General features: G+C 56.4%; 1 protein-coding gene across 1 annotated transcript in view; it reads left to right on the plus strand.

Moving 5' to 3' along the window:
- Positions 1-23,751, plus strand: part of KCNH6 (potassium voltage-gated channel subfamily H member 6) — a 107,377-nt gene that overhangs the window by 62,469 nt on the left and 21,157 nt on the right. Inside the window, exons 4-5 of the mRNA XM_038385350.2 lie at positions 4,387-4,598; positions 22,542-22,967. Coding sequence (XP_038241278.1) covers positions 4,387-4,598; positions 22,542-22,967 — 638 coding nt within the window. The remainder of the gene's footprint in view (positions 1-4,386; positions 4,599-22,541; positions 22,968-23,751) is intronic.

Genomic DNA, 23,751 nt, shown 5'->3' on the forward strand with positions numbered 1-23,751 from the left:
TTCCAAAGAGGATTGATCTAGACTGTTCTCAGTGGTAGTAGATGACAGAACAAGGAGTAATGGTCTCAAGTTGCAGTGGAGGAGGTTTAGGTTGGATATTAGGAAAAACTTTTTCACTAGGAGAGTGGTGAAACACTGGAATGCGTTACCTAGGGAGGTGGTGGAATCTCCTTCCTTAGAAGTTTTTAAGGTCAGGCTTGACAAAGCCCTTGCTGGGATGATTTAGTTGGGGTTGGTCCTGCTTTGAGCAGGGGGTTGGACTAGATGATCTCCTGAGGTCCCTTCCAACCCTGATATTCTATGATTCTATGATAGAGGCCAGCAGCTTGGAGAAGGGCCTGGCGGGGCCTGTGCAGAATCTCTGCGGACAAAGCAGAGTTGAGCTAGTGCCAGTACTTTGGCAGGGTGTTTGGAGTGAGGTAGGGTTAGGTTGGTTTCCCTCAGAAGAGTCACCGTATTCCCTCAGAAGAGTCAAACTGCACCATATTTCTGGTAGCCAAACCCTGCGAGAGCCTGAAATGTGCAATTTGGGCTTTTTACCCTGGCTGACAGTGGGAAAGTCCTTAAATCCTTGGGACCTGGTCTCTGTTGGGCACATTGACGGAAACACGACACTTCTGGGGTGCTGAGATTTCATGCCGCGTGTGTTCCGAGCTGGGGGTTGGTTGTTTTTCAGGCTTGTCATTATAGGAGTCTCTTAAATCAGGAGACCTCGCCTCAGTGTCCAGAAAACTGAGTTTAGCAGGCACCGAGGAGAGGGTGGGACAGGAAAGCCAGCGAATAACTGAATCTGCACCATCCGGCAGTTTCCCCAGTGGCAGGATCTTGTCTCTGGTGTGGATTAGGCAGCCCCTGTCAACCGTAGGTGAAGGACTTAGTACATTGAACTGCCCTTGGTTCTTTAAACTCCCTCAGCAGGCAGTGGGGAGAGAAAAGGGCGTGTTTAGCTTTTCACTCTCATGCCTTAGGTCCTAGAAACACTGTGAATCGAAGCCACCGCATGCCAGGTAAATCCACTTCTGGGGTTTCCTCTTTTTCTCCTGCTCCAACCTGTTTCCTATCTGCTAGTGGCTCAGCAATACCTTGCAAGCTACCCCATGCTCAGCCAGGCTTAACGGAACAGGACGTTGTTGGTGGGTCCCGCGTCATACATGGAGTCGGGGCTCGCAGGCTCTTGAGGCTGGTGGGATTCCATTAGCCATGTAACAAGTGTGCTCAGTTCTGGTCCCAGCGGGAGCTTAACCCACGACACGGCAGCGCTACCCAGCCCTCTGTCTTTCCTCTTTCCTGACCCTCCTCCCCTCCCGCCTCAGCATTCCAGGGCTCCTCCTAACCAAACGCTCTCTCCTGGCTGTCTTCAAGCCCAGGGGCGACTCCCTGATTCTGAGGGACTTGAAGACTCCTCCCAAGGAGAACTGTGTCCAGTCAGAGACCGAGTCCCTCCTGGAAAAGGAGAGGAGGCCAAGCCTGGAGGCCATCCCCACCGTGCATCACTCATCCCCGAAACAAGAGCCTCCCTTCCTGGGCCCACTGGGGTCCGAAGCTGCTTGGGGCTTGGTTCGGCTTCACCCTGGGGGCAGCCTCCGCAGGGTCTCCTCCTTGGACAACTTTGAGGTCACCAGGTCTGAGTTCCAGAGAATATTCAGGGAGAGGAGGGCAAACTCAGGTAGGGGAAAAACACAAGCAGATATGTTGCTACCAATGGGGAGGTGGTACAGAGCTCTTCCTGCAGACAGGCCTTCCTCTCATCTGCTCTGAGGGTCCCTGGGGGAGTTTTTCACCCTACGTTGCCTTAAAGAAGCAGCGGTAAGGAGGGTGTCTCCCAGAGCATAAACTGACTCCAGTATGTTTCCAAGTGCGAGGATCTCTGGATGTGTCTTGGCCTGTAGATCTGGCTGTGTGTCTACAGCCATTCCTGAAATGGATTTAGGCACCTAAGTCCCACTGACACCAATGGGAGTTGAAATCATTGAAACCAATGGGAGTTAGGTGCCTGTAAACTTTTGATGATCTAGGTCTGTGTGTGAAAGTCTCTGAGTGAACTGGTCTGCACTGTAAATCCGCCATGTCCAAACCCCTCTAGGCTCTTTCCTGACTCCAGTCCCACTGCTCCCAAAGGGAGAGGGGTGAATTTAGATGAGTGAATACGGAGATGTAATACATATAATCTTCATGTTCTGAAGATGAGGGCCCAAGTATTTAATCCGGAAATCCCATCACTATGGTCACGGCGTGTCATTGACCTTTGCAGAGGATAATGAATCAGGAGGCATTGCAGATTTCATGAAAAATGTCGAGGTTTTGAAATGTGTTTCGCTCTGCATTGGAACCAAACATAAGAGAGAGCCATGCCGGCAGAGCCAAGAGCTCCATGGTTCGGGCACTCAGCGGGCAGCTTATTCAGAGCAGGGCCTTGACACTGGATCAGTGCATGCCAGGCGTGTGCCCTGACCACTGGTCTGGGTCTCTCTCCATCGCACCAGAAATGCCAACCTGGACTAAAATGTCATTGAAGCTGGCACTTTTCTGCAGTGAGTTTTGGGTCTGGCATATCGGCATTTTCTGACTTTAAAAAAAAAAGACGTTTCACTGAAAAATGTCCAAGCGACTCTACTGCAGACATGCAGATAGGACAGAGCAATAATCCGGAGAGACCTAGAAAGGTGGCTGAAAGAGACTGAATTAAAAAAAAAGTGTAAAGTGGATACACTGGGGCAGAAATAATTCATCATATAGTTAAGTGATGGGAGCTAGAGAGCTGGGGAGGAGTAAAGCTGAGACAGGCCTCAGACCTAGGTTTTCAATAGCTCAGGGACACATTTTCAAGTGCTCAGCACCCACAATTGGAGCTGGATTTTCTGAAGAGTTTTAGCCTCCTAAATGTGGGCCAGATTTGCTCAACAGCCCCCAGTGTGATCCCTGTATCTAGACTTTCAGAAGAACTCAACACCCAACAGGTGCTCAGTGTGTTGAGCATGTGTGAAAATCTTCCCCACTTCAGGTGGGATTTTTCTAAGCTGTCAGCATTGGCCTACCTCTGTTCCCATTGACGTCAGTGGGAGCTTTCCCATTGACTTCACTGGGACTAAGGGTAGGGCAGTCCCACCCTTGTTTTGTTCTTTTGACCCTCTGACCCCTTGAGGTGAGAGTGGACAATAAAATAGACAGGAGTTTGCTATGTCTCAAAGAAGGCCAGTGCCCTTTGGGGCTGCGGGTGCAGAGATATCATGCATTGAGGCAGAGAAGAATTAGTCCTTCTCTGTAAGGCTCTGGGACAAATGCATCTGCAGTTTTGTGTTCATTTCTGGGCTCCTCATTCTCATAAGAAAAGATACTGGCCAATAGGTTGGGGACCAGAGAAGAGAAACTAAAATGGTCAGCAGGCTGGAGGGATCGATTGAGGAGGAAACTGGAATGAGCTGAATATGTGCCGCTTGGCTAAGCCACGGTCAAGCAGGGGAACATGAGAGTCCACAAATACTGAAAGGTTGTAAACCCAAAGGAGCTGGGGAATGAGACAAATAAGGCTGGGGAGAACAGGGGATGCAATGAAGGAAGGTTGACATGTAAGCTGTTTGTATTTGAAAAATTGAGGGTGTTTTAGGAAAAATGACCTGCTGGTGAGATGCACTGGGCTGGAGAATCATGTCCCAAGGAAAGGGGTAGAAGCCTTAATGCCTGGAACATTAAACTAGACCGGAAGAATGCTAGGAAAATACCCTACGGGGAACAATCCTGCCCTGGCCCATAGAGATGGATTGGATGGGATGTGGTACGGCTTTGGGGGCAGATCGTAGGACTCCAGCTGTGCTCTCTTTGCCCTGCGAAAGCAGCACTCCACTCCCTGTCCCTCAAGGAGATGTCAGTTTGAGGAGCCGGGACGAACAGCCAACCCAGCTCAGAGGGCAGGAGCAACTGAGGTAAAAGCCTCCAGAGTCTTGCCGGTGGAAGCCCGTGTCCCGATGGGCCCTGTCTGTAATTTTAGGCTTTGACAGTTTTCTGGATTCTGTTCACATTCGTATCCTGACGCTGCAGCATTGGCCCCCACCAATGGCTATCAGAATCCAGGCCAATTGGCCTGTGCCTTAACAGTGACTACGGATTTAGGTGCCGCCGTTTTTCGGCACCAAGCTTGAGACACCTGAAAGGGGCTTTGTTTTTAGGGGGTGGGTTCTCAGCTCTTTCTGAAAACCAAGCCACTTTCAGGCACCTCAGGTTGGGCACCCGAGATCGCGAGTGGCCTTTGCAATAGCGTTGTCTCTCCAGACAGGTTCTCTCAGACGGCTTATCCTGGGCTCCCTTGTTCACAGAGACTAGAACGCTGATGGTTAATTGTTGTTTCTGTCGCTCTCCTGAGTGTTTCTCGCCTTCCTGAATTTGTTCTAGAGGCCTCTCAAGCCAAGCCCAACCCCCAGAACTCCACCTCGGACACCGACCTCACGAGGTACCGCACCATCAGCCAGATCCCGCAGTTCACCCTCAACTTTGTGGAGTTCAACCTGGAGAAGCACCGCTCGGGCTCCACCACTGAGATCGAGATCATCGCGCCCCACAAGGTGACGGAGCGCACGCAGAACGTCACCGAGAAAGTCACACAGGTACAGGGGGGGGGGGAGTTCTCCCCAAGCCAGGGGCACTCCTGGGAGCTGGAGGGAATGATTGTGCTAATTCGTGGAGCAGGCATGGGGTGAGGGTGGGCGTGCATGCTAATTCGTGGAGCAGATTTGGAGGGGAGGGGCAGATCCCACTTGTTTGTGGCGCAGATTTGGAGGGGAGGGGCAGATCACATTACTTTGCAGAGCAGAGCGAAAATTGGAATTTCTGTCCCACAACAAACTGCAATACTTTGATGACTTTTTTTTTTCTTTTGTGGGTTGAAATGTTGAAATCTTGAGATTTTTCACTGAACGAAAAGTTGCAAGTTGGAAATGGCAAAATGTGTCGCCTTGGGGTCAATTCAACCTTAAACTGCATTTCCCTGCAGGGCCGCATTGCCTCCTGGGAGCTGTGTCTCAGGTCCCCATTCTCCCTTGTGGGTTGGCTTCCCTGGCCAGACTACGTCTCCTGTGGGGAGAAGTCGGGATCCTGGTGGCCGAGTGAGGCCATTCCCCATCGTCCATAGTGTGGTGGGGACACTCGCGATCGTTTGTGGAACAGCCGCGTGGCAGGGGGAGATTCACGCATTTGAAGGAGCAGCTGAGTGGGGACAGGGCAGGGTCCCTGCATGCTTGGTATTCAGTTCCTCATCTCCCCTCCGGCACAGCCGGGGCTGGGGACAGACATACCCAGCTAGCAGCGTTTCACTCTGTTTGTCCACGCTTCTCTCTTTGCACCTGGGCTCCCCCAGGGTCGCCCCACTGAAAGCTGTTCCAGTGCCTGCGTGTGGCTCTCCAGAGGGCTTCCCTCGCTCATGGCAGAGAACAAGAGATTGTGGCCCAGATGGGCTCCAAACACATTCTGGCGTGTTTTTAACCCCAGAAAACCAGCATCTGCAGGATGCTGGCCATGACACTGTCTGTCTGTCCAGCCCAAGGGGGCTGCTGTAGGGCAATCCCCACCATGACTAGGAGCCACCGTGCAGGGGAGGTTGCACTGTGGGGTTGCTGTCACTGTTTGGGGGCATACTCACTAGGGTTTCCACAGGGCTAGATTGCCATTGCCCTCCTTCGCCATGCAGGGGAATCACAGGGAGGTCGATTCTCCCTTACTCCTCTGCTCGGATTGTGGCTACAACTTGCCTTGCACCCTCCACTACAAGCATCTGAGGCATGGGGCCATAGGGCAGAGAGGCGCAGGGACTAGGAGGAGCCCTGGCCCATAGCTGGTGGGCATATGAAAGGCGGGAGCTGCTTGAGCAAAGGGTTGAAGTAATTCCTCCTCCCCCAGAGCAAGGGGGAAGCAGGGATGCAATGGGGACTCACTGGGGCAGTTGGCACAGTTACGATATAGCCCATAGTAATCACCATCTCCCCCACCCTCCCTCTCTCCCATCTGCTCGGTTGCTGGCTGGGAGGTGTTTGGGCTCAGGCCAGGTACAGAACAGTTCAGCCCGAGCCTGTGGGCCCGGCCCTCCACTGGTGGAAATCAGCAGAGCTTTGGCGAAGGGAGTGGGCCAGATCCTCAGCTGGCATAAAGCAGCGTCGCTCCGGGGAAACCTTTGTGGATTGATGCCAGCTGCGGGGCTCTCCCTTGCAGTTGGCTGGCACGACACCATCGTTCTTTCCTGGAGCCAAAAAGCTGTTTGTCTCGGCAGCAAACCTCCCCAACAAGAGTGTCATTTTTCCTGGATGAAAACTCTTGTTTGTGTCTCAGCAGCAATGGAAGTGGTGGGGGGGAGACCTGCATGGTGCGTGTGTGAGTGAAATCTGCATCGTCATTCGTGCACCCCTGAAATAAGTCAGATTGACTTTCTTTTTTCTTACTGTGGAATAGGCCCACGGTCTGGCAGGTTTTTCTACCCAGCTGCAGGGGGAAGGGGATGTACCTGCCTTCGGCATGGCTGTTCCTTGCCCCCACTCTTCGAGAGATCCGCCCCCAGCCAACGTCTTTGCGTGGGCTGTGGAGGTCTCCTTTCTGTGCTCTGAGTGCAGGAATTGGTGGAGGTGACACCTGCAAGCGCAGCTGCTGATGGTTCCTCCGGCTGCCACTAGGTGGCAGTGTCCCTTCACCACATGGGATGCTGTGCAAGGTGATGGTGTTTCCATCTCCTAGGCTCCGTGGAAGGGAAGCGGGCGTGGAGGGGTGGGGGGGTTACATTAACTGGGAAATACCCAGCTGCCTCCTTCCCACCTATGGGTAGATCTGTCAGACAGCAGAGAGCCTGGCTCCAGGGAGCCTCTAAGGCATAGACTGAGATCGCACATCTGTGGTATCCGTGGCCTTAAGACGCCCAACTGCAGGGATTCCCGCTTCCACCCGCAGAAGTGAATGGCTCAGGGAATGAGACCTGCAGAAAGGCACTAGTGGAAGAGCAGAAGGTCTTCAGAATGGAGAGAGGTAAATAGTGGTGTCCCCCCGTGGTCTGTACTGGGCCCAGTCCTATTCAACATATTCATAAACGGTCTGGAAAAAGGGGTGAACAGTGAGGTGGCAAAATTTGCAGATGATACAAGATAGTAAAGTCCCAGGCAGACTGCGAAGAGCTACAAATGCATCTCTCAAAACTGGGTGACTGGGCAGCAAAATGGCAGATGAAATTCAATGTTGATAAATGCAAAGTAATGCACATTGGAAAACATAATCCCAACCATACATATAAAATGATGGGGTCTAAATTAGCTGTGACCGCTCAAGAAAGATCTTGGAGTCATTGTGGAGAGTTCTCTGAAAATATCCACTCCAATGTGCAGCGGCAGTCAAAAAAGCGAACAGAATGTTGGGGCTCATTAAGAAAGGGATAGATAATAAGACAGAAAATATCATATTGCCTCTCTATAAATTGATGGTACACCCCCATCTTGAACACTGCATGCAGATGTGGTTGCCTTATCTCAAAAAAGATATATTGGACATGAAAAAGGTTCGGAAAAGGGCAAAAAAAAATGATGAGGGGTATGGAACGGCTGCCTTTATGAGGAGAGATTAATACAACTGGGACTTTTCAGCTTGGAAAAGAGACGGCTAAGGGGGGGTATGATGGAGGTCTATAAAATCATGACTGGTGAGGAGAAAGTAGATAAGGACGTGTTATTTACTCCTCCTCATAACACATGAACTAGGGGCTACCAAATGAAATTAATAGGCAGCAGGTTTAAAACAAACAAAAGGAAGTATTTCTTCACAGAACATACAGTCAACCTGTGGAACTCTTTGCCAGCGGATGTTGTGAAGGCCAAGACTATAACAGGGTTCAAAAAAGAGCTAGGTAAATTCATGGAGTGTAGGTCCGTCAATGGCTATTAGCCAGGATCGGCAGGAATGGTGTCCCTAGCCTCTGTTTGCCAGAAGCTGGGAATGAGCGACAGGGGATGGATCACTTGATGATGACCTGGTCTGTTTTTTCCCTCTGGGGCACCTGGCATTGGCCAATGTTGGAAGTCAGGATACTGGGCTAGATGGACCTTTGGTCTGACCCAGTCTGGCCGTTCTTATGTTCCAGGATGGCTTGGGAGGGATGGGCCCAGGGGCAATGCCACCTCATGGCAGAATGCACAAAGGAAGCCATATCTCTGGGGTGTGGAACTGGTGAGTGTCAGCCAGAGCCCCTGAATGTTGCTGTATGTCCCACTTGTGCCCTGCTCATGCAGAGGGGCTCCCTGCATCCTTTCCCTGCCCCCCAGCTCACTTGTGCAAAGCAAGTTAGGATTTTGCCCCACATTTTTTATTCTGGAAGGTTTTTGGGTCAACTGTGGAACTCTCTGCTGCAGGATGTGATTGAGGCTAATAGCTCAGTAGGTGCCAAGAAGGAATTAGATACTGAGAATAACCATCGCAGAATCACTAACTAGGGTGCAAATTGTACAAGGGCTGTCAATCCCTTGGATTCGGGACCCACCCTAAGAGAGACAGGGAGCTGGGGGGCGAGTGCAGGACTGGCTGCCAGGCTAGGGTCCGCCTCATAAGCAAATAAAAGACAATGGTTTTAAAGAATCACACAGGATATTATTTGAGTTTAACTGAATGAACTAAAGGTCGCTAAGAATTGCTCTGATGTGGAGTGCAGACGGGATGGTGGGAGTGAAAGCAAATATTACCCAGGGGGTAGTGTGGGAGTCATAATTATTATTAATAACTGTATAGCCCCATTACTGTTTGTTATCCTTTGCACCTAGAGAGCACATTGCATCCAAGGATCTTGCAAGGCTCCTTAGCCTGTGAGCTCCTTGGGTTAGGGCCTGTCTCTTCTTGAGTGTCTGGAAGGTGCTCCCAAGGGGTCAGTCTCATTATCTCCCTTTTACAGATGGGGAAACTGAGGCACAGGGAGCACAAGTGACTTGTCCAAAAGTAATGCAGGGAGTCTCTGGCAGAGCCAGGAACAACATCCAGGAGTCTTGACTCCATGGGCCCAGGCTCCATCTACTGTGCCGACCTGGCTCCCAGACCTAGAAAAGGACACCAGCAGCCAAGGTCCCCAGGTCACCTGCTTTAACCTCTAGGCACCACTCTCTCTCTCTGAGTGGGGCAAGGAACCCTGATTGGCAGACTCCTGCTGTAACCACCCCGTCCCATCCCCATGCCCAGAAGCAGGAACGGAGCCCAGGTCTCCTTCCTTCTAGTCCCATGTTGTAACCACTAGACCCCACTCCCCTCCCGGAGTTGGGTTAAAAAAAAAATCCACCATCCTGATTCCCAACCTGGTGTTCAATCCACTAGGCCCCAGAGAGGCTGGTAATGTGCCCTTAAACTCTCTGGCAAATGCTGGCATTTGATAGAGGAACCTCCCCTGGCACCCCCTTCCTCTACCAAGCCCCCAGAAATGTCTCAAGGGGCACAATTCTCCCCTCTCCTGCTTCCCCTAAAAGCCTCCACCCCAAGCAGCGCATTGACTTTGGAGGTTGTGTGCGCACAGGGACCCGCTGCCTGTCAATACTGGGTCATTAGGCAGCTGGGAGGTGATGGGATTGAAGCTGACAGGTCCCTGCTGCGGGCGGGATAGCCAGCACCAAGCCTGTGCGCTCCCCCCTGTCCCTGGCATGTATCCACGTCCGTGCCCCCCTCCCCTTAAATCTCCATGCTGGCTGGGTTCTGGGTGGATCTCGACCCCCCTGTGCACCGTATTTAACCACTAGACACCGTCCCCCGTCCCCCCCCCCAGAGCTGGCATGGATCCCCCAGGAATCCTAGCCCCCAGCCCGCCTGCAGCAACCTCGAAATCCTACTTTCCTCCCAGAAGGGAGAAAAAAACCCAGAAGTCCTGACTTCCAGCCTCCTGTTCTAACCTCTGGACTGTACTTGGGGCCTGGTTTGGCTGTGCACGCTCAGGCTAGCGCCAGCCACGCACACCCAGCGACCACGGGGGTAATGGCCGTGCTTGGCAGCGCTGGGGCGTGGCTTTGACCTGCTTCTCTGCAGAGCCCCCCACTTTCTAGTGTGAGCCTGGATCCCAGGGGAGATGAGCCTCCTCCTCCTCTCAGCCTGAGTCCCCTTGGGACGCATATTCGCATCAAGGAGCTGTCGTCTAGGCACATGTGGCAAGATGCACATGGGGGCTTCCTGGGGCTGGAATAATGGGGGGTGGCAGACCAGGATAGAGGGACACTGGCAGAGCTGGCTGGGGGGAGCTCAGGGGAGCAGCAGGTCAGCACTGAGGGGGCTCAGCAGAGCTTGGGGGGCCTCGTGCCCACTGAGGTGCAGCCCTTTCTCTGTCCCATTTCACGGGCGCCAGGCCCAGGTAGACCAGTGGTGATCACTCCCCATGTCCAGCTGGCGCTGCAGGCCCCTGGCCCAGGCGAGAGGCTGCAGGACGCTTGGTCACCGGCTCCTGTTTTCTCTGGAGCTGCTCTTCACACCCCTTTGGCTTGCAGGCACTGAAATGTCAGCCCAGCTCCTGCAGTCTGGGCTGGGTCAGCGCGAAGGGTGACTCAGTCATAAGGGATTCGGGGTGCCCGAATCCTGCCTGCCAGGGGACAGAGGGGAGAGAAAGATCTGGGGGTGGATTCCAGGGGGAGGGCCATGAGATTGACAGGCCATGAGAAGGAAAGTGGGTGATAGGCAAGGGAAGGCAGTGGTCAGGCAGGAAAATAAGCTCAGAGCAATACAAAGGAAGCAGAGCTGAGCAGTCCAGGGCTAAGCCCCTTCCCCAGCTGGGCTGGGCTCCTGGGGGAATTGTTTTGCTGGCAGCTCCTTTGGTGCTGGGGCGGCCATGCCTCCCAGCACAGGGAACATGTGTGTGGGGTCCCGTGGGCCCCCTCAGAGCCGCCAGACCCTGCTCCGACGAGCCCTGCTCTAATACCAGCTGCTGGCCAGCTCCGTGGGCTCTGCCATTGGCTCAGGTCCCAGGGTGTCCCCTAGACCCGGGTCCAGACCCGCAAACACTCGCAGCAGCTGCTCACAAGCAAGCGTGCTGAGGAAGTCCCTGCTGCCCGGCACGCTGCCTCGTCCCCCACCCCCCCACGCAAAGGGAGCACGAAGTGCTGCTAAACCCCAACGGTGGTGACGTCCCCCCGCGTGGCACTGCTGCACGTGCAAGGCAAGAGAGAATCGGGCCCCGTGTGCCTCCCATGGGCCAGCCTGGGCATCCGCTCAGGACCAGGAGAGATGCCACTGGCCGAGTCCCCGCTCATCACTTACGGCCGATAAATAATTCACCGGCAAGGCAAAGCCGGTGGTAAAATCCCATTAATCCTCTGTGTAAGTAACGACTCAGCCTCTGGGCGAGCCAGAGGCCGATTCCTGCAGAGCGTGTGATTGGGGGCGAGGGGCCAGCCTGACAGCCGTGACCTCATCCCATCTGGGGCCACTGCTTGCTTCGGCGACAAGTGCACTGAGCACGTTGGCCTCATCCCGTGGTCACTCCTGTGGCCAGAGCCTGGGACAGCAGGAGCCACTAATCTGTGCAAGAAATGGGGAGCCAGGATGAGTGTGCACAGGGAACTGGGGATCGGACAGAGTCTTTCGCCTCCAGGGCACCTGCCAAGAGTTGTCTCCCTCTGATGGCTGTTGGGCAGCGTGTGTGAAATGCGCGAGTGATCCGATGCCAGTACTGGGGTCCTTACACAGCTGATCCCCTGGCTGTCCCCAACCAAACCAAACCGCCGCTCCCGGACCCAGCCTGGCAGCAGCAGGAGACTGGCAGGGTGGCAATGGGTGGCCCCAGGGAAGGGAGCTTCAGGAGTCAAGGCGAGAGAGGCTGCCAGGAGAGGTGACGGCGGGGGAGTGGCAGGATGATGTTGCAGAGGTGGTGATGGGAGCACAGAAGGGGGAGGTGGACGCAGGAGCTGTGCCGGAGGGGGTTCCTCCTGGGAGCCATTGGCTGAGATGAAGCCACAAAGCCCCCTAGCCAAGGCAGGCAGGGAGGAAGATTTGTAGGCATTGGAGGAGCTGGTCCTCATCAGGCCCTGTGTATACTGGAGGCCCCGGTCAGGATCAGGGCCCATCCTCCTGGATGCTGTACAGACACATGGGGTAACAAAAGCCCCCGTCCTGCAGAGCTCAGTCTCAGGAGAGCCAAGTATCCAGGGGCCATGCTCCAGGACTGTGAGCTGAAGCATCTGTCACCGGCCACTATCGGAAGACAAGATACTGGGCTACATGGACCATTGATTTGACCCAGTGTGGCCGTTCTCATGTTCTTGTGAGCTGTGGTGGCTTGTGGGCCTCCTTCCAGGACTCTGAGGACCCCAGCCCTGACTCGTATACCACCATGCCAGGGGCACTGCCCAGCGGCAGTGTGAGCAGGGGCCAGAGCGCAGCCGTGCCTGGAGAAGAGGCAGGCGCAGGGGGGCTGCCCTCTGCAGCAGGGAGAGGATGCAGTGGCTCGGGGCCAGATCCTCAAAGGCATTTAGGCTCTTAACTCCTGGGTATCATGGGCCTTGGAGTGCAGAGTGACAGAGCTCAGACCAGGACCCCAGCTATGGCGTTTCTCCAGGAACGGACACCAGCAGCTCCGCCGAGGTCTGGCCAGCGCCAGCTCGTGAGCAGGCCAAGAGCATTCCAGCATCCTCGGTCCCCTGGGGCATGTTCTGTGCCCCAAATGCCTCTTCCTAGCACAAGGTGCCAAGGGGTTATTGGTGCCCTGGTCTGGCCTTCACCACGGCAGACCTGGGTCCAAATACTGGCTCATTGAACAGGGTGACAGGAATTCTGGGTACTCTCATCCTAGCTTTCAGCAGACTCTGATCCCCATCACCAAGCCACCACCAAGTCAGGGCTGAGGTGCAGTGGCAGAGCTGGGCGTGGGGAGCCCGGGGCTGGGATCGCAGGGGGCTGCGGGTCGGGATTGAGGGGCACCGGCAGAGCTGGGCATGGGGAGCCTGGGGCTGGGATAGCAGGGGGCTGCGGGTCGGGATTGAGGGGCACCAGCAGAGCTGGACGTGGGGAGCCCGGAGCTGGGATAGCAGGGGGCTGTGGGTCGGGATTGAGGGGCACCGGCAGAGCTGGGTGTGGGGAGCCCGGGGCTGGGATAGCAGGGGGCTGCGGGTCGGGATTGAGGGGCACCGGCAGAGCTGGGCGTGGGGAGCCCGGGGCTGGGATAGCAGGGGGCTGCGGGTCGGGATTGAGGGGTACCAGCAGAGCTGGGCGTGGGGAGCCCGGGGCTGGGCTAACAGGGGGCTGCAGGTCAGGACTGAGGGGCACCGGCAAAGCTGGCTGTGGGGAGCCTGGAAGTCAGGATTTAGGTGCATTGTCAGGTGTTGGGATCCACACTGCCTGCTCCCCAATCCTGAGCTAGCGGGGGTGGCTGCCAGCCAGGCCTGAGGACCATCAGCTAAACTGGGGGGCTCTGAGTGGCACCTCAGCACGTCAGTTCCACCTGCTCCCTTTCCGCGCCCCGATGGGGATGGAGGGAGACCAGGGCAGCGTTGACCCTGGGCAGGGTGGTTCCCAGGCAGTCGCCGTGAGTGCAGAGGAGGGTCTGAATTCCCTCACAGAGGCGCCAGGCGGGGTGGTAAGTGCCCTGTCTAGCAGGTTGAAGCCGCGCTGTCTGGCAGGCAGCAGACACTGGTAGTAGGGCCGGGGTGGGGAGGAGGCTGGGTCGCGTGTGATCACAGCTCTGCCCTGGGGAGTGATGTAAGCACCAGAGGTCTGTGCTGGGGAACACGGCTCCTTTCCCCCCAGCTCCCTCCCCGCTTGTGCCTCGCTCCCTGCTCGCACACTGCCTTACTTCCAACACACCATGAGTCTGAAACTGAAGCTGAAGCCGGTAAGCACTGAAACAAACGGACGGGATGGGGGTACGGCATGGCTGAGATGGGGGGGGTTGTTCAGTGAGTCCCTGCTATTGCCATGGGGAGAGCGGATCCAGGGGATGTTTGTCCCTAGAGTGAATGAAACCCCCTGGGGGAGCCAGGATGTGTTGGTGGGATGGGGCTGGCTCCTTGCAGCTGGCTCTTTTCTTTGCATGGGGGGGAGCCGTCCTTTCCCCCTGAAACAACTCCCTCTTGACCTAGCCAGCCCTGCTCTCTGGGGAGGCAGAAACTTTCTCTGAAAGTGGGGCCGGGGGTGGGAGGGTGAGGAGCTGGCATGGAGTGGCCCAGCATCCCTTGTGCCCTGGACTTTTAAACCCACAGAGGGTTTGGTCGCACACTTCTGCGATGAACATACCTTGAGCTTTGAGCCTTGAGCTCCTGGCCCTGCCTGGGGCCCCTTACTGCAGCCTCAGCATCCCCTCCTGCACTGGGTGCATCGGGCTAGTCAGAGACCTGCTGCGGGGAGAGTGAGCTGGGTTTGGTTTGGTACAGTGAGGCAGGATTGAAGGGGCAAAGGGGGAAAACGTGATTGTTCTCCCCTCTTGTTCTGGGACATTGCAGCCAGACGTTCTGTGGGTTCTGGGAGTCTGGGTCTCACAGCTGCTAAAAGCAAACAACACCCCCCGGCAAACAGGAGACACTGGCTGAATCCTTCTCTTGGTTATTCCAGAGTGAATCTGAAGTGAGCCCGCTAAGGTCAGAGAAGTTACTCCAGATTTATGAGTCACACCCAGTGGTTCTTGGATACTAAGGCAGCAGATGCCTTAGAAATCCCATAGAGCAATGGCAAAGGTGAATGGGTGCATCGGCTCCACAGATGACTAGATGGTAGATGATCAGGATTCCTTCCCTGCACCGGCTGGGTAGGATAGCTGGAGGGGCTGGACGGATACACAGACTTGCTCGAACTTGGCACTTGTCTCTGGGCTGTAAGTCCAGGAATTATTTTGTTCTTCATTCGAAGGGTTCCCAAATTTGTCCCCTTTGGGCAGGGTTGCCCAAGCAAGAAGCCTTTTTAATTCCACAAGCCACCCGCCCTTTCTCCTTCCCCGGCTCCGACGACTAATGTTGAAATGGCTCGTTTTAGCCTTGCCACCAAAAGGCCGAAGCTGGGGCCAGCGGCGTTCGCCAAAAGCTGGCAGAGAAAGATAACGCGGACCTTGGCACGTGAGCAGCGTATGGGCGGCTCAGAGAGCAGTGCAGGGGAGCTCAGTGTTAGCCACTCACCAAAGGCTAGACCCACGGAGGGGCTGAGACCACCTGACTCCTACTGCCATGGGTGGGCCGTGAGGAGTCGCTCAGGATCAGGCCCCTGTTGGGATGTATCATATGGGCTTCCTGCTCTGTTGTGATTGTTACTCGGGGTCGGATCCAAAGCCACGGGAGTTCTTCCTGTTGGCTCCAAAGGACTTTGGATCATGCCTTGGCATTGCTGCCAGGCTTAAAGGCAGCTCGATCCTGCCCCCTGCCCCCTTTGCATTGCTCAGGGGCGGGGGTGTCCCAGTTCCCCTCCCCTTGCCCCGATTTGCTCCTGATGGGACGATAAGGTTGGTTTCCTGACCCCGCCAGCGCTGCCTCCGCACATCCCCCTTCGGAACGATTGGATTTCAGTCACTTTTTCCACTCCCTCTCCCTCCCTTGCCAGCCACGTCTTTGGCCTTCCTGGCTCTTGATTGGTGGCTTCCTCCCCACCCGGGGCCTGGCCATTGATTGATTTTGATTAATCTGCGGCAGGCTCCTGAATGCCCTTTGCCAGTGCGTGTGTGTGTGGGACTGTGCATGTGTGTACGTGTGTGTGTGAGAGATGCCACCTTCCTGCCTGTGCGAGGAGCTGGGCCTGGGTGCGGGGAATCCGAACGCCATGGTCCAGCAGCTGTTAAGTTTCAGGGCGGGACGTGGACAGGCAGAAGTGACCCTAAGGGTGGGGCAGCGGGCAAGGGGCTGGCGCTCGAGGGGCATTGGCTGGGGGAGGCGGATGCACCATTGGCCAGTGGAGAGTCCCTGGTTTGCAGGGCTGGCTAGTGGGGATTGTGGGGCTGAGACGCACATATGGTGGTTGGAGTGGGGGTCAATTTGAATGGGTTGTCGCTGATCGGGCCTCCCCCTAGACAGCTGGGTTTGTTAATGCTGGGGCTGATGAGGGGAGAGCGCACAGAGGGGACTGTGGACAGTATCTGGAGGGACACCCACACTAGGGGCAGTGGGGCAAGGAGTGGCCAGCAAGGTAGGAGGGAACCCAGTGAGTCCATTGGAGGCTCCGGTAAAGCTCACCCCCAGAAGTAAGCGGGGGCGGGAGGAGGCGGCTCTAGAGGCAAAGGCACAGCTGGGGTGGCTCGGTTCCTGCCACGCCCATGGGACCAGGCTGCCTGCTGCCCTCACGTCGTCAGTTACCCCAGTGCCAAGCGAGGGTGAAACACGCCCATCCTGCCCTGGGAGCGCGCTACCCCTCTTGCCAATGGAGCATCGGGCCCAAAGCTCTGGATGGATTAAGAGCCTTGTCCTCGTCGCTCACTGGCACAAATCAGGAGTAACTCCATGGACACCAGTGGTGTAAACTGGGTGTCCGTGGGAGGAGAATTGGGCCCTGCTGGTCCAGTGTGGGAGTTTCCATAGCGGCCATCACCATGATAGCTAAGGATTATGGATTGGCGGCTCAGAGGGCAGTGAACCCCAAACACAGAGCAATGGCAGGGGAGCCTAGTGAGAGGGGGGAGGGAAAGGAGGCCCCTTCAGACGCCTCTCGCTGGGCTATGGGACCTTTACCCTCCAGCCAACGAGCCAGGGCACCAACCAGGCTGGTGCCTTACACTCAACCCTGGCTGGTGGGCAACCTCCTGGCTCAGCCACAGGTGTAGCCAAATCGACACCCCGTGTTATTCATGAAAGGGGGAGTGGGGGATGCCAGGCCAGGGCTCTTGCTGTGCAGCGTGGCCCGGCTCTGCGTGTGAGCAAGAGCCACCCAGCTGGGCTGGCTTTTCTCCACAGCACCTTTGGGGGGCTCCCTCCTCCGTCCTGCTGGGGCGCGGTGCAGAGCAGGTGTCTAGCCTCTCCTTTCGGGGCCCAGGAAGTCTAGAGCTGCTGGCTCACCGAGTGTTTGGGATCCTGAGGGCTGGACATCCCTCCCCCGCCCTCCCGGCAGCAGGGGCCGACCAGATGGGTTCCGGCTCCCCTCAGATTTGGAAAGACCCTGAACTGTCCCTCTGTTTCATGCCGATGAACTCCCTCCTCTGTCAGGTCACTGGGGAGTCTGAGACCTCCCCTGGCATCTCACCGCAGTGTCCTGGTCAGATGGGCCCTAGGGGGTCTGGAGGTAGTAAGCTCACCATAGGGGGTGACAAGCACTGGCCTGTGTTAGACAGGAGGTCAGACGAAATGAGTTAATGGTCCCATCTGGCCTGAAACTCACTGAAACTACAGCAAGGGAGAAAGGGGCAAAAGACATATCTGGCTTCAAGACTAAGCTTAATAAGTTTATTAAGGAGATGATATGATGGGATAGCCTAATTTTGGCAATTAATTGATCTTTGACTATTAGCAATGGATATGCCCAATGGCCCGTGATGGGATGTTAGATGGGGATCTGAATTACTACAGAGAATTCTTTCCTGGGTGTCTGGCTGGTGAGTCTTGCCCACATGCTCAGGGTTTAGCTGATCACCATATTTGGGGCCAGGAAAGACTTTTCTCCCAGGGCAGATTGGCAGAGACCCTGGGGGTTTTTCGCCTTCCTCTGTAGCATGGGGCACGGGTCACTTGCTGGAGGATTCTCTGCACCGTGCTGTCTTTAAACCATGAGTTGAGGACTTCAGTAGCTCAGACATAAGTTAGGGGTTTGTTAGGAGTGGGTGGGTGAGATTCCGTGGCCTGCATTGTGCGGGACGTCAGACTAGACCATCATAATGGTCCCTTCTGACCTTAAAGTCAATGAAGTTGTTTCTCCTGGGCTCCAGAGCGAGGCAAGGCTCCGGTGCACGATACACCACCAGATGTCCCCTTGCCCCTTCTTTGATGTTTTCTTCCCTCCCCATCACCATGCCAGGGCCCTACTGCTGCCGCTACCTCATCACACCCCTCTTGTCACACAGTGCCTTGCCATGGTCATTTTGTCCCCATTGTCTCTGTGTGATGGGTCCTGGAGTGGGGAATGGTCGCTCCAGGCATCCAACTGTGGGAAAGCTTGACTGCAGCCAGACACCGTGTGTGGAAACATACCTGGACAAACTGCAGCCAGGGCCACCAGGAGCTGAGCCCCTGCAGTCTCCCCCTTGCGCTGAAAGCTGATGGGCAGAGTCGATCTGCTAGTGTTTCCCGTTAGCAGATGACCAAATGTGGTGAGAAGCATGAGGCTGAGGGAAGGGGCAGGGCCCAATCTGATTCCATTCTCCTTGGTTTACCCGTCAGGATCTTAACCCAGTCCTTGGGTGGTATCAGCAAACCTTTACTTGGGCTGATTCAGGCTTTCTGTCTTTAACTTTTGCTGGCTTCTACAAGCAATTTGATGTAACAGGCCAAGTTGGACATTTGTTACCTTGGACAGCTTATCAGAACAGGCCAGAACAGAGGGGAAATTTGTTCCTGATCACACCTCCAGCTAGTCCCCTGAAGCATGAGGTTTGATGTCCTTCCCTATTGTTTTAGCTAGTGCCATTGCCACTGCTACACACCCAGCCGGGCTCTGCCCCCGATTATGCCTGTGCCACCCCACCGATCTGAGCGTGGCTGCCATGGTGCGAGACTGGAATATGTTGAGGGAAACATTCCCCCTGGGTGCAAACAACATCCAGCATCTAGGTTTTACCAAGCTAGGCCTCTCTGGAATCTCATGGCTGTCACGGCATTCCTTCCTGGATCCCCAACATCCCTGCCAGATATTCTAACAGGGAATCTCCATTATCTGTTAGCAGTAGAGGGCCTGTGACACACAGCTGGGAGCAGTGGAGAATGCTAGACTGTTCATTGTATGCATGTTGTCAGGGGGCGTTTACCAGAAAGGGAATCCTTCTTGTAGAGTTTGGACAGGGTGGATAGAGGAGGGGCTTCCCCGCTGCCTTCTGTGGGCGTGAGTGACAACAGTGGGCAGCTAATGGGCTGCCAGGCCCGGCTGGCAATGTGGGCAGCAGAGCAGCTGGGGGGTTCTTCCAAAGTCATCTCAGCGGATAAACACAGAAAGAAACCTCATCCGCTAAATAAACAAAACCAAACGCTCTCTAACCTCCTCTACAGCAGCCCTTGAGTCACTGGCCTGGCTGCGCTAGCACCTCCAAAATAAAGTGAGCTCCAGGAAAGCAGACCTAAAATCAGGGGCATTTCTATGAGTCAGGCAAAGCATGTGCGGGGCCTGTGAACTCACCCTCGTGCCCTGTTGACACACCTCCTGCCTGACCTGCAGCCCCTGCTATTCCAGTCTTGCCCCCTCCCCTTCCCAGCTTGGCCAGGGCATCTCCTTGCCAGCTCCCTGCTCCCCCTGCTACTGCAGCCTTGTGCCTCGCCTGGGCAAAGATTGCAAGGTGCGTGAGGATGTATGGTGGGCAGGCCATGGCTGGGGTGACCCTGTACACAGTGGGGATTGCTGGGGAACAGCGAGAATAGCTTGTGCTCTCCCACTCAGTCTGAGCAGGGCCGGCTTGACTTTGGCTGTCCTTGTCGATTCCTACAGCTCCAGATGCTCCCAGCCTTTCTCGCCACTTTCCAGGGTCCAGTGACCCAGGCCAAAGGCAGCTGTGTAGCAAGGCTGAAGAGCTACTGCCCTAGACTGATAGGGTTCTGGAGAGATCGCTGGATTGATCGGAGCATACGACAGACAACTGGATATATAGATAGATGGGCAGATGGGATCCCAGACACACAGGCCATTAGATAAGAGTCCCATCTCTGACTTCCAAACTCTGGTCCCCCTAAACTATTGCCCTGTGTGAAGCTGCCGGGCACCCCACTAGCCCTGGTGCCCTAGGCCATGCCTTGTTCATGCCTCCTTCACCCCCTCTATGTAGTGCTAAGGATCCTGCTCTGTAGCGGACCCCAGCACGGTTCTGTTGGCTGCAGCCCATACCAGCTCCTGCCCTCACTCCCAGTTCCCGGGCACTTTTACTTTCCCGTAGGCACATCTGCAGGAATCCTTCCCTTCTTGGAAGGAACACGGCACTGCCTAATCCTGGCTCGAATCCAGGAGCCTCTGGGGAGACGAGCCGACAGCCCCTATGGGCCAGTGCCTGGGAGCTGTGTATGGAAAATAGCCCATGAGCAGATTAGATCCAAGAGTCATTAGTGAGGAAGGAAGATGAGGGAATGGTGCAGTCGCCAGGGAGCATGAGGAGAGAAGCAGGGAGGTTTGCAAGATGGGGGCTGGAAGAGGCTCACGCTGCAGACCTGGGTTCAAATCTGCTTCAGATCTCACAAGTGTCATGAGTATCACAGTTTGGGGACTACCGGCCTTCAGCTCAAAGGGGCAGAACTGAGGGGCACAGGCAGAGCTGTGTGAGGGGAACCCAGGACTGGGATAGTAGGGGGCTGTGGGTCGGGATTGAGGGGCACCGGCAGAGCTGGGTGTGGGAAGCCTGGGGCTGGGATAACAGGGGGCTGCGGGTTGGGATTGAGGGGCACCGACAGAGCTGGGTGTGGGGAACCCAGGACTGGGATAACGGGGCTGCGGGTCGGGAGTGAGGGGCACCAGCAGAGTTGGGTGTGGGGAGCCCGGGGCTGGGATAGCAGGGGGCTGTGGGTTGGGAGTGAGGGGCAGTGGCAGAGCTGGGTGTGGGGAGCCCAGGGCTGGGGTAGCGGGGGGCTGTGGGTCAGGATTGAGGGGCACCGGCAGAGCTGGGTGTGGGGAGCCCGGGGCTGGGGTAGCAGGGGACTGCGGGTCGGGATTGAGGGGCACCAGCAGAGCTGGGTGTGGGGAGCCCGGGGCTGGGCTAGCAGGAGGCTGCGGGTCCAGAGTGAGGGGCAGCAGCAGAGCTGGGTGTGGGGAGCCCAGGGCTGGGGTAACAGGGGGCTGCGGGTCGGGAATGAGGGGCACTGGCAGAGCTGGGTGTGGGGAGCCCGGGGCTGGAATAGCAGGGGGCTGTGGGTTGGGAGTGAGGGGCAGTGGCAGAGCTGGGTGTGGGGAGCCCAGGGCTGCGGTAGCGGGGGGCTGTGGGTCAGGATTGAGGGGCACCGGCAGAGGTGGGTGTGGGGAGCCCAGGGCTGGGGTAACAGGGGGCTGTGGGTCGGGATTGAGGGGCACCGGCAGAGCTGGGTGTGGGGAGCCCAGGGCTGGGGTAGCGGGGGGCTGCGGGTTGGGAGTGAGGGGCACCGGCAGAGCTGGGTGTGGGGAACTGTCATGGAGTCCCCAGGCGATGCTCTGGAGCTGCTCCCTATGGAGCCAGGCAGGACTCTGGGGGAGTCTCCTTTCTGGGCGCAGCCAGTCTGCAGGACACACAGGTCAACCGGCTTCCCCCTTCCTGGGTCTGACCTCGGGGCATTCAGCATCCTCTGCCCCTCCGTGCACTTCCCACAGCGAGTCTGCCCAGGCGGGGTCCTGGGGAAGCCAGAGGGTCCTGCCCCCCAACTCCGCAGTCAGACGTGACTCTCAGCCTGCTGGTTTATTAGATGACAGGAACATGGTCTAAACCAGAGCTTGTAGGTGCAGAGAACAGGACCCCTCAGCTGGGTCCATGTTGGGGGGGGGCCAGAGAGCCAGACAACCCTGTCTGCACTTCACTCCTCGTCCCCAGAGAGCCCCAAACTGAAACGCTCTCCACCCCCCCACCCCCCCGGGCTTTGTCCCTTTCCCGGGCCAGGAGGGCACCGGATTCCTTTGTTCTCCAGCCCTTTGGCTCTCACCTTGCGGGTGGGGGGGGGGGGCGGGGTGGGGAGGGCCCAGGCCATCAGTTGCCAGGAAACAGGGTGTCGGCCATTCTCTGTGTCCAGACCCCTGCACACACCTGCCCTCTAGGGATCTGCAATGATCATACACCCTTATCCCACCCCCTAGATACTTAAGAACTGCATAGGGAAAACTGAGGCACCCCCACACTATTCAGAGGAAACATTAAGAACAGTCCCGCTTCATCCCAGGAACCCAGGGCTGGGATACCAGGGGGCTGAGGGTTGGGAGTGAGGGGCACCGGCAGAGCTGGGTGTGGGGAGCCCAGGGCTGGGGTAGTGGGGGGGCTGTGAGTCAAGATTGAGGGGCACCGGCAGAGCTGTGTGTGGGGAGCCCAGGGCTGGGGTAGCAGGGGGCTGCGGGTCGGGAGTGAGGGGCACTGGCAGAGCTGGGTGGGGGGAGCCCAGGGCTGGGATAGCAGGGGGCTGCGTGTCGGGAGTGAGGGGCACCGGCAGAGCTGGGTGGGGGGAGCCCGGGGCTGGGATAACAGGGAGCTGCGGATTGGGAGTGAGGGGCAGCGGCAGAGCTGAGTGTGGGGAGCCCGGGGCTGGACTAGCCGTTCAGGATTTTTCATTCCATTCCTAACGTGTTGCTGGCTGCTGTGCGCTGAGCTGTGGTTAGCTTTGAGCTGCCCAGGTGAGCTCAGGCCATTTTCCTGAGTGGGTGGCTGGGGGAGGGATCAGCAGTTGGGAGGGTTGATTGGGGAAGGGCAGAGCAAAGAGTTGTTGAGGACACTTGGTGCCATCAGGCAAAGTCCAGCTCCAGGACCTTCTAAGCCCACCCCCTCCCCGGTTCTTGCATCCCCTGTGCCTCTCCCATGCCCATCTCCCTGGCAGGTCCTGTCGCTGGGCGCAGACGTCCTCCCGGAGTACAAGCTGCAGGCACCACGGATCCACCGATGGACCATCCTGCACTACAGCCCCTTCAAGGCAGTGTGGGACTGGCTGATCCTGCTGCTGGTCATCTACACGGCCGTCTTCACGCCCTACTCGGCCGCCTTCCTGCTCAACGAGGAGCAGGAGGAGAAGCGCTGGAACTGCGGCTACTCCTGCAACCCGCTCAACATCATCGACCTCATCGTGGACATCATGTTCATTGTGGACATCATCATCAACTTCCGCACCACCTATGTCAACATCAACGACGAAGTGGTGAGCCACCCTAGCAAGATCGCCATCCATTACTTCAAGGGCTGGTTCCTTATCGACATGGTGGCTGCCATCCCCTTCGACCTGCTCATCTTCCGCTCCGGCTCCGATGAGGTGAGCAGTGGTACGACGCAGAACCCGGAGACCTGGGCTGAGCCATTAGAGGGTAGAGTAGAGACCAGTCTGCCTGGGGTTTCTGGTGCCCAAACACCATGTTGACAATGGAATTACAGATGGGGGAGAGAGAGACGTGGATAGATGGATAGGGGGTGGATGGATGGATAGATCCATCTAGGTAGATCTATCTAGCCTACTCTGCCCCCTTCCTGAGACATTGGCACCCTGACAATCTCCTACGTAGGAGAAACCCACTCAGGACAAGGTACCAACAAGACTTAGACTTCCAAGGGCCTAGAAGGGCTGGGAAGAGACACTAACCAATCAGCAGCCACCAGGTGAGTTAAGAAGGCTTGCCTGCGCCATCTCCTGGGGAGTGTTGGGTGAAGCTGGGATAGGAGAGGAGCACTTCAGGCCCAACCCAGGAGCTGGGTCAAGGCGGTGTTGTGGCTAAGAGGTTACTTTGGTTCGGGTTTATCTGCGACTTTAAAATAGCAGATAACCAAAGTCTGAGTCCAGCAGTAAGCAGCCACTAGCGGTCTGGCATGGAGACACTGCAGGAGTCGCCTTGCTCTGAGCGGGCTGTCCTAGATAGAGAGAAGGGGTGTATATAGGAAGAGATGGATAAGGAGAGAGATGGGATAGAGGGGGGAAGAGATAAAGAAGGGGGGGCAGATTGCTAAGAGGGCAGCAGAGAAACATCTTTTTCCTGGTATACCAAGCAGCTCTGATCTGAGATTGCTGTTGGCTAATAACCCAATGACAATATAGCTGCACGTCA

This window comes from Dermochelys coriacea, chromosome 27, assembly GCF_009764565.3.
Source record: "Dermochelys coriacea isolate rDerCor1 chromosome 27, rDerCor1.pri.v4, whole genome shotgun sequence".
Lineage (NCBI taxonomy): Eukaryota > Metazoa > Chordata > Testudines > Dermochelyidae > Dermochelys > Dermochelys coriacea.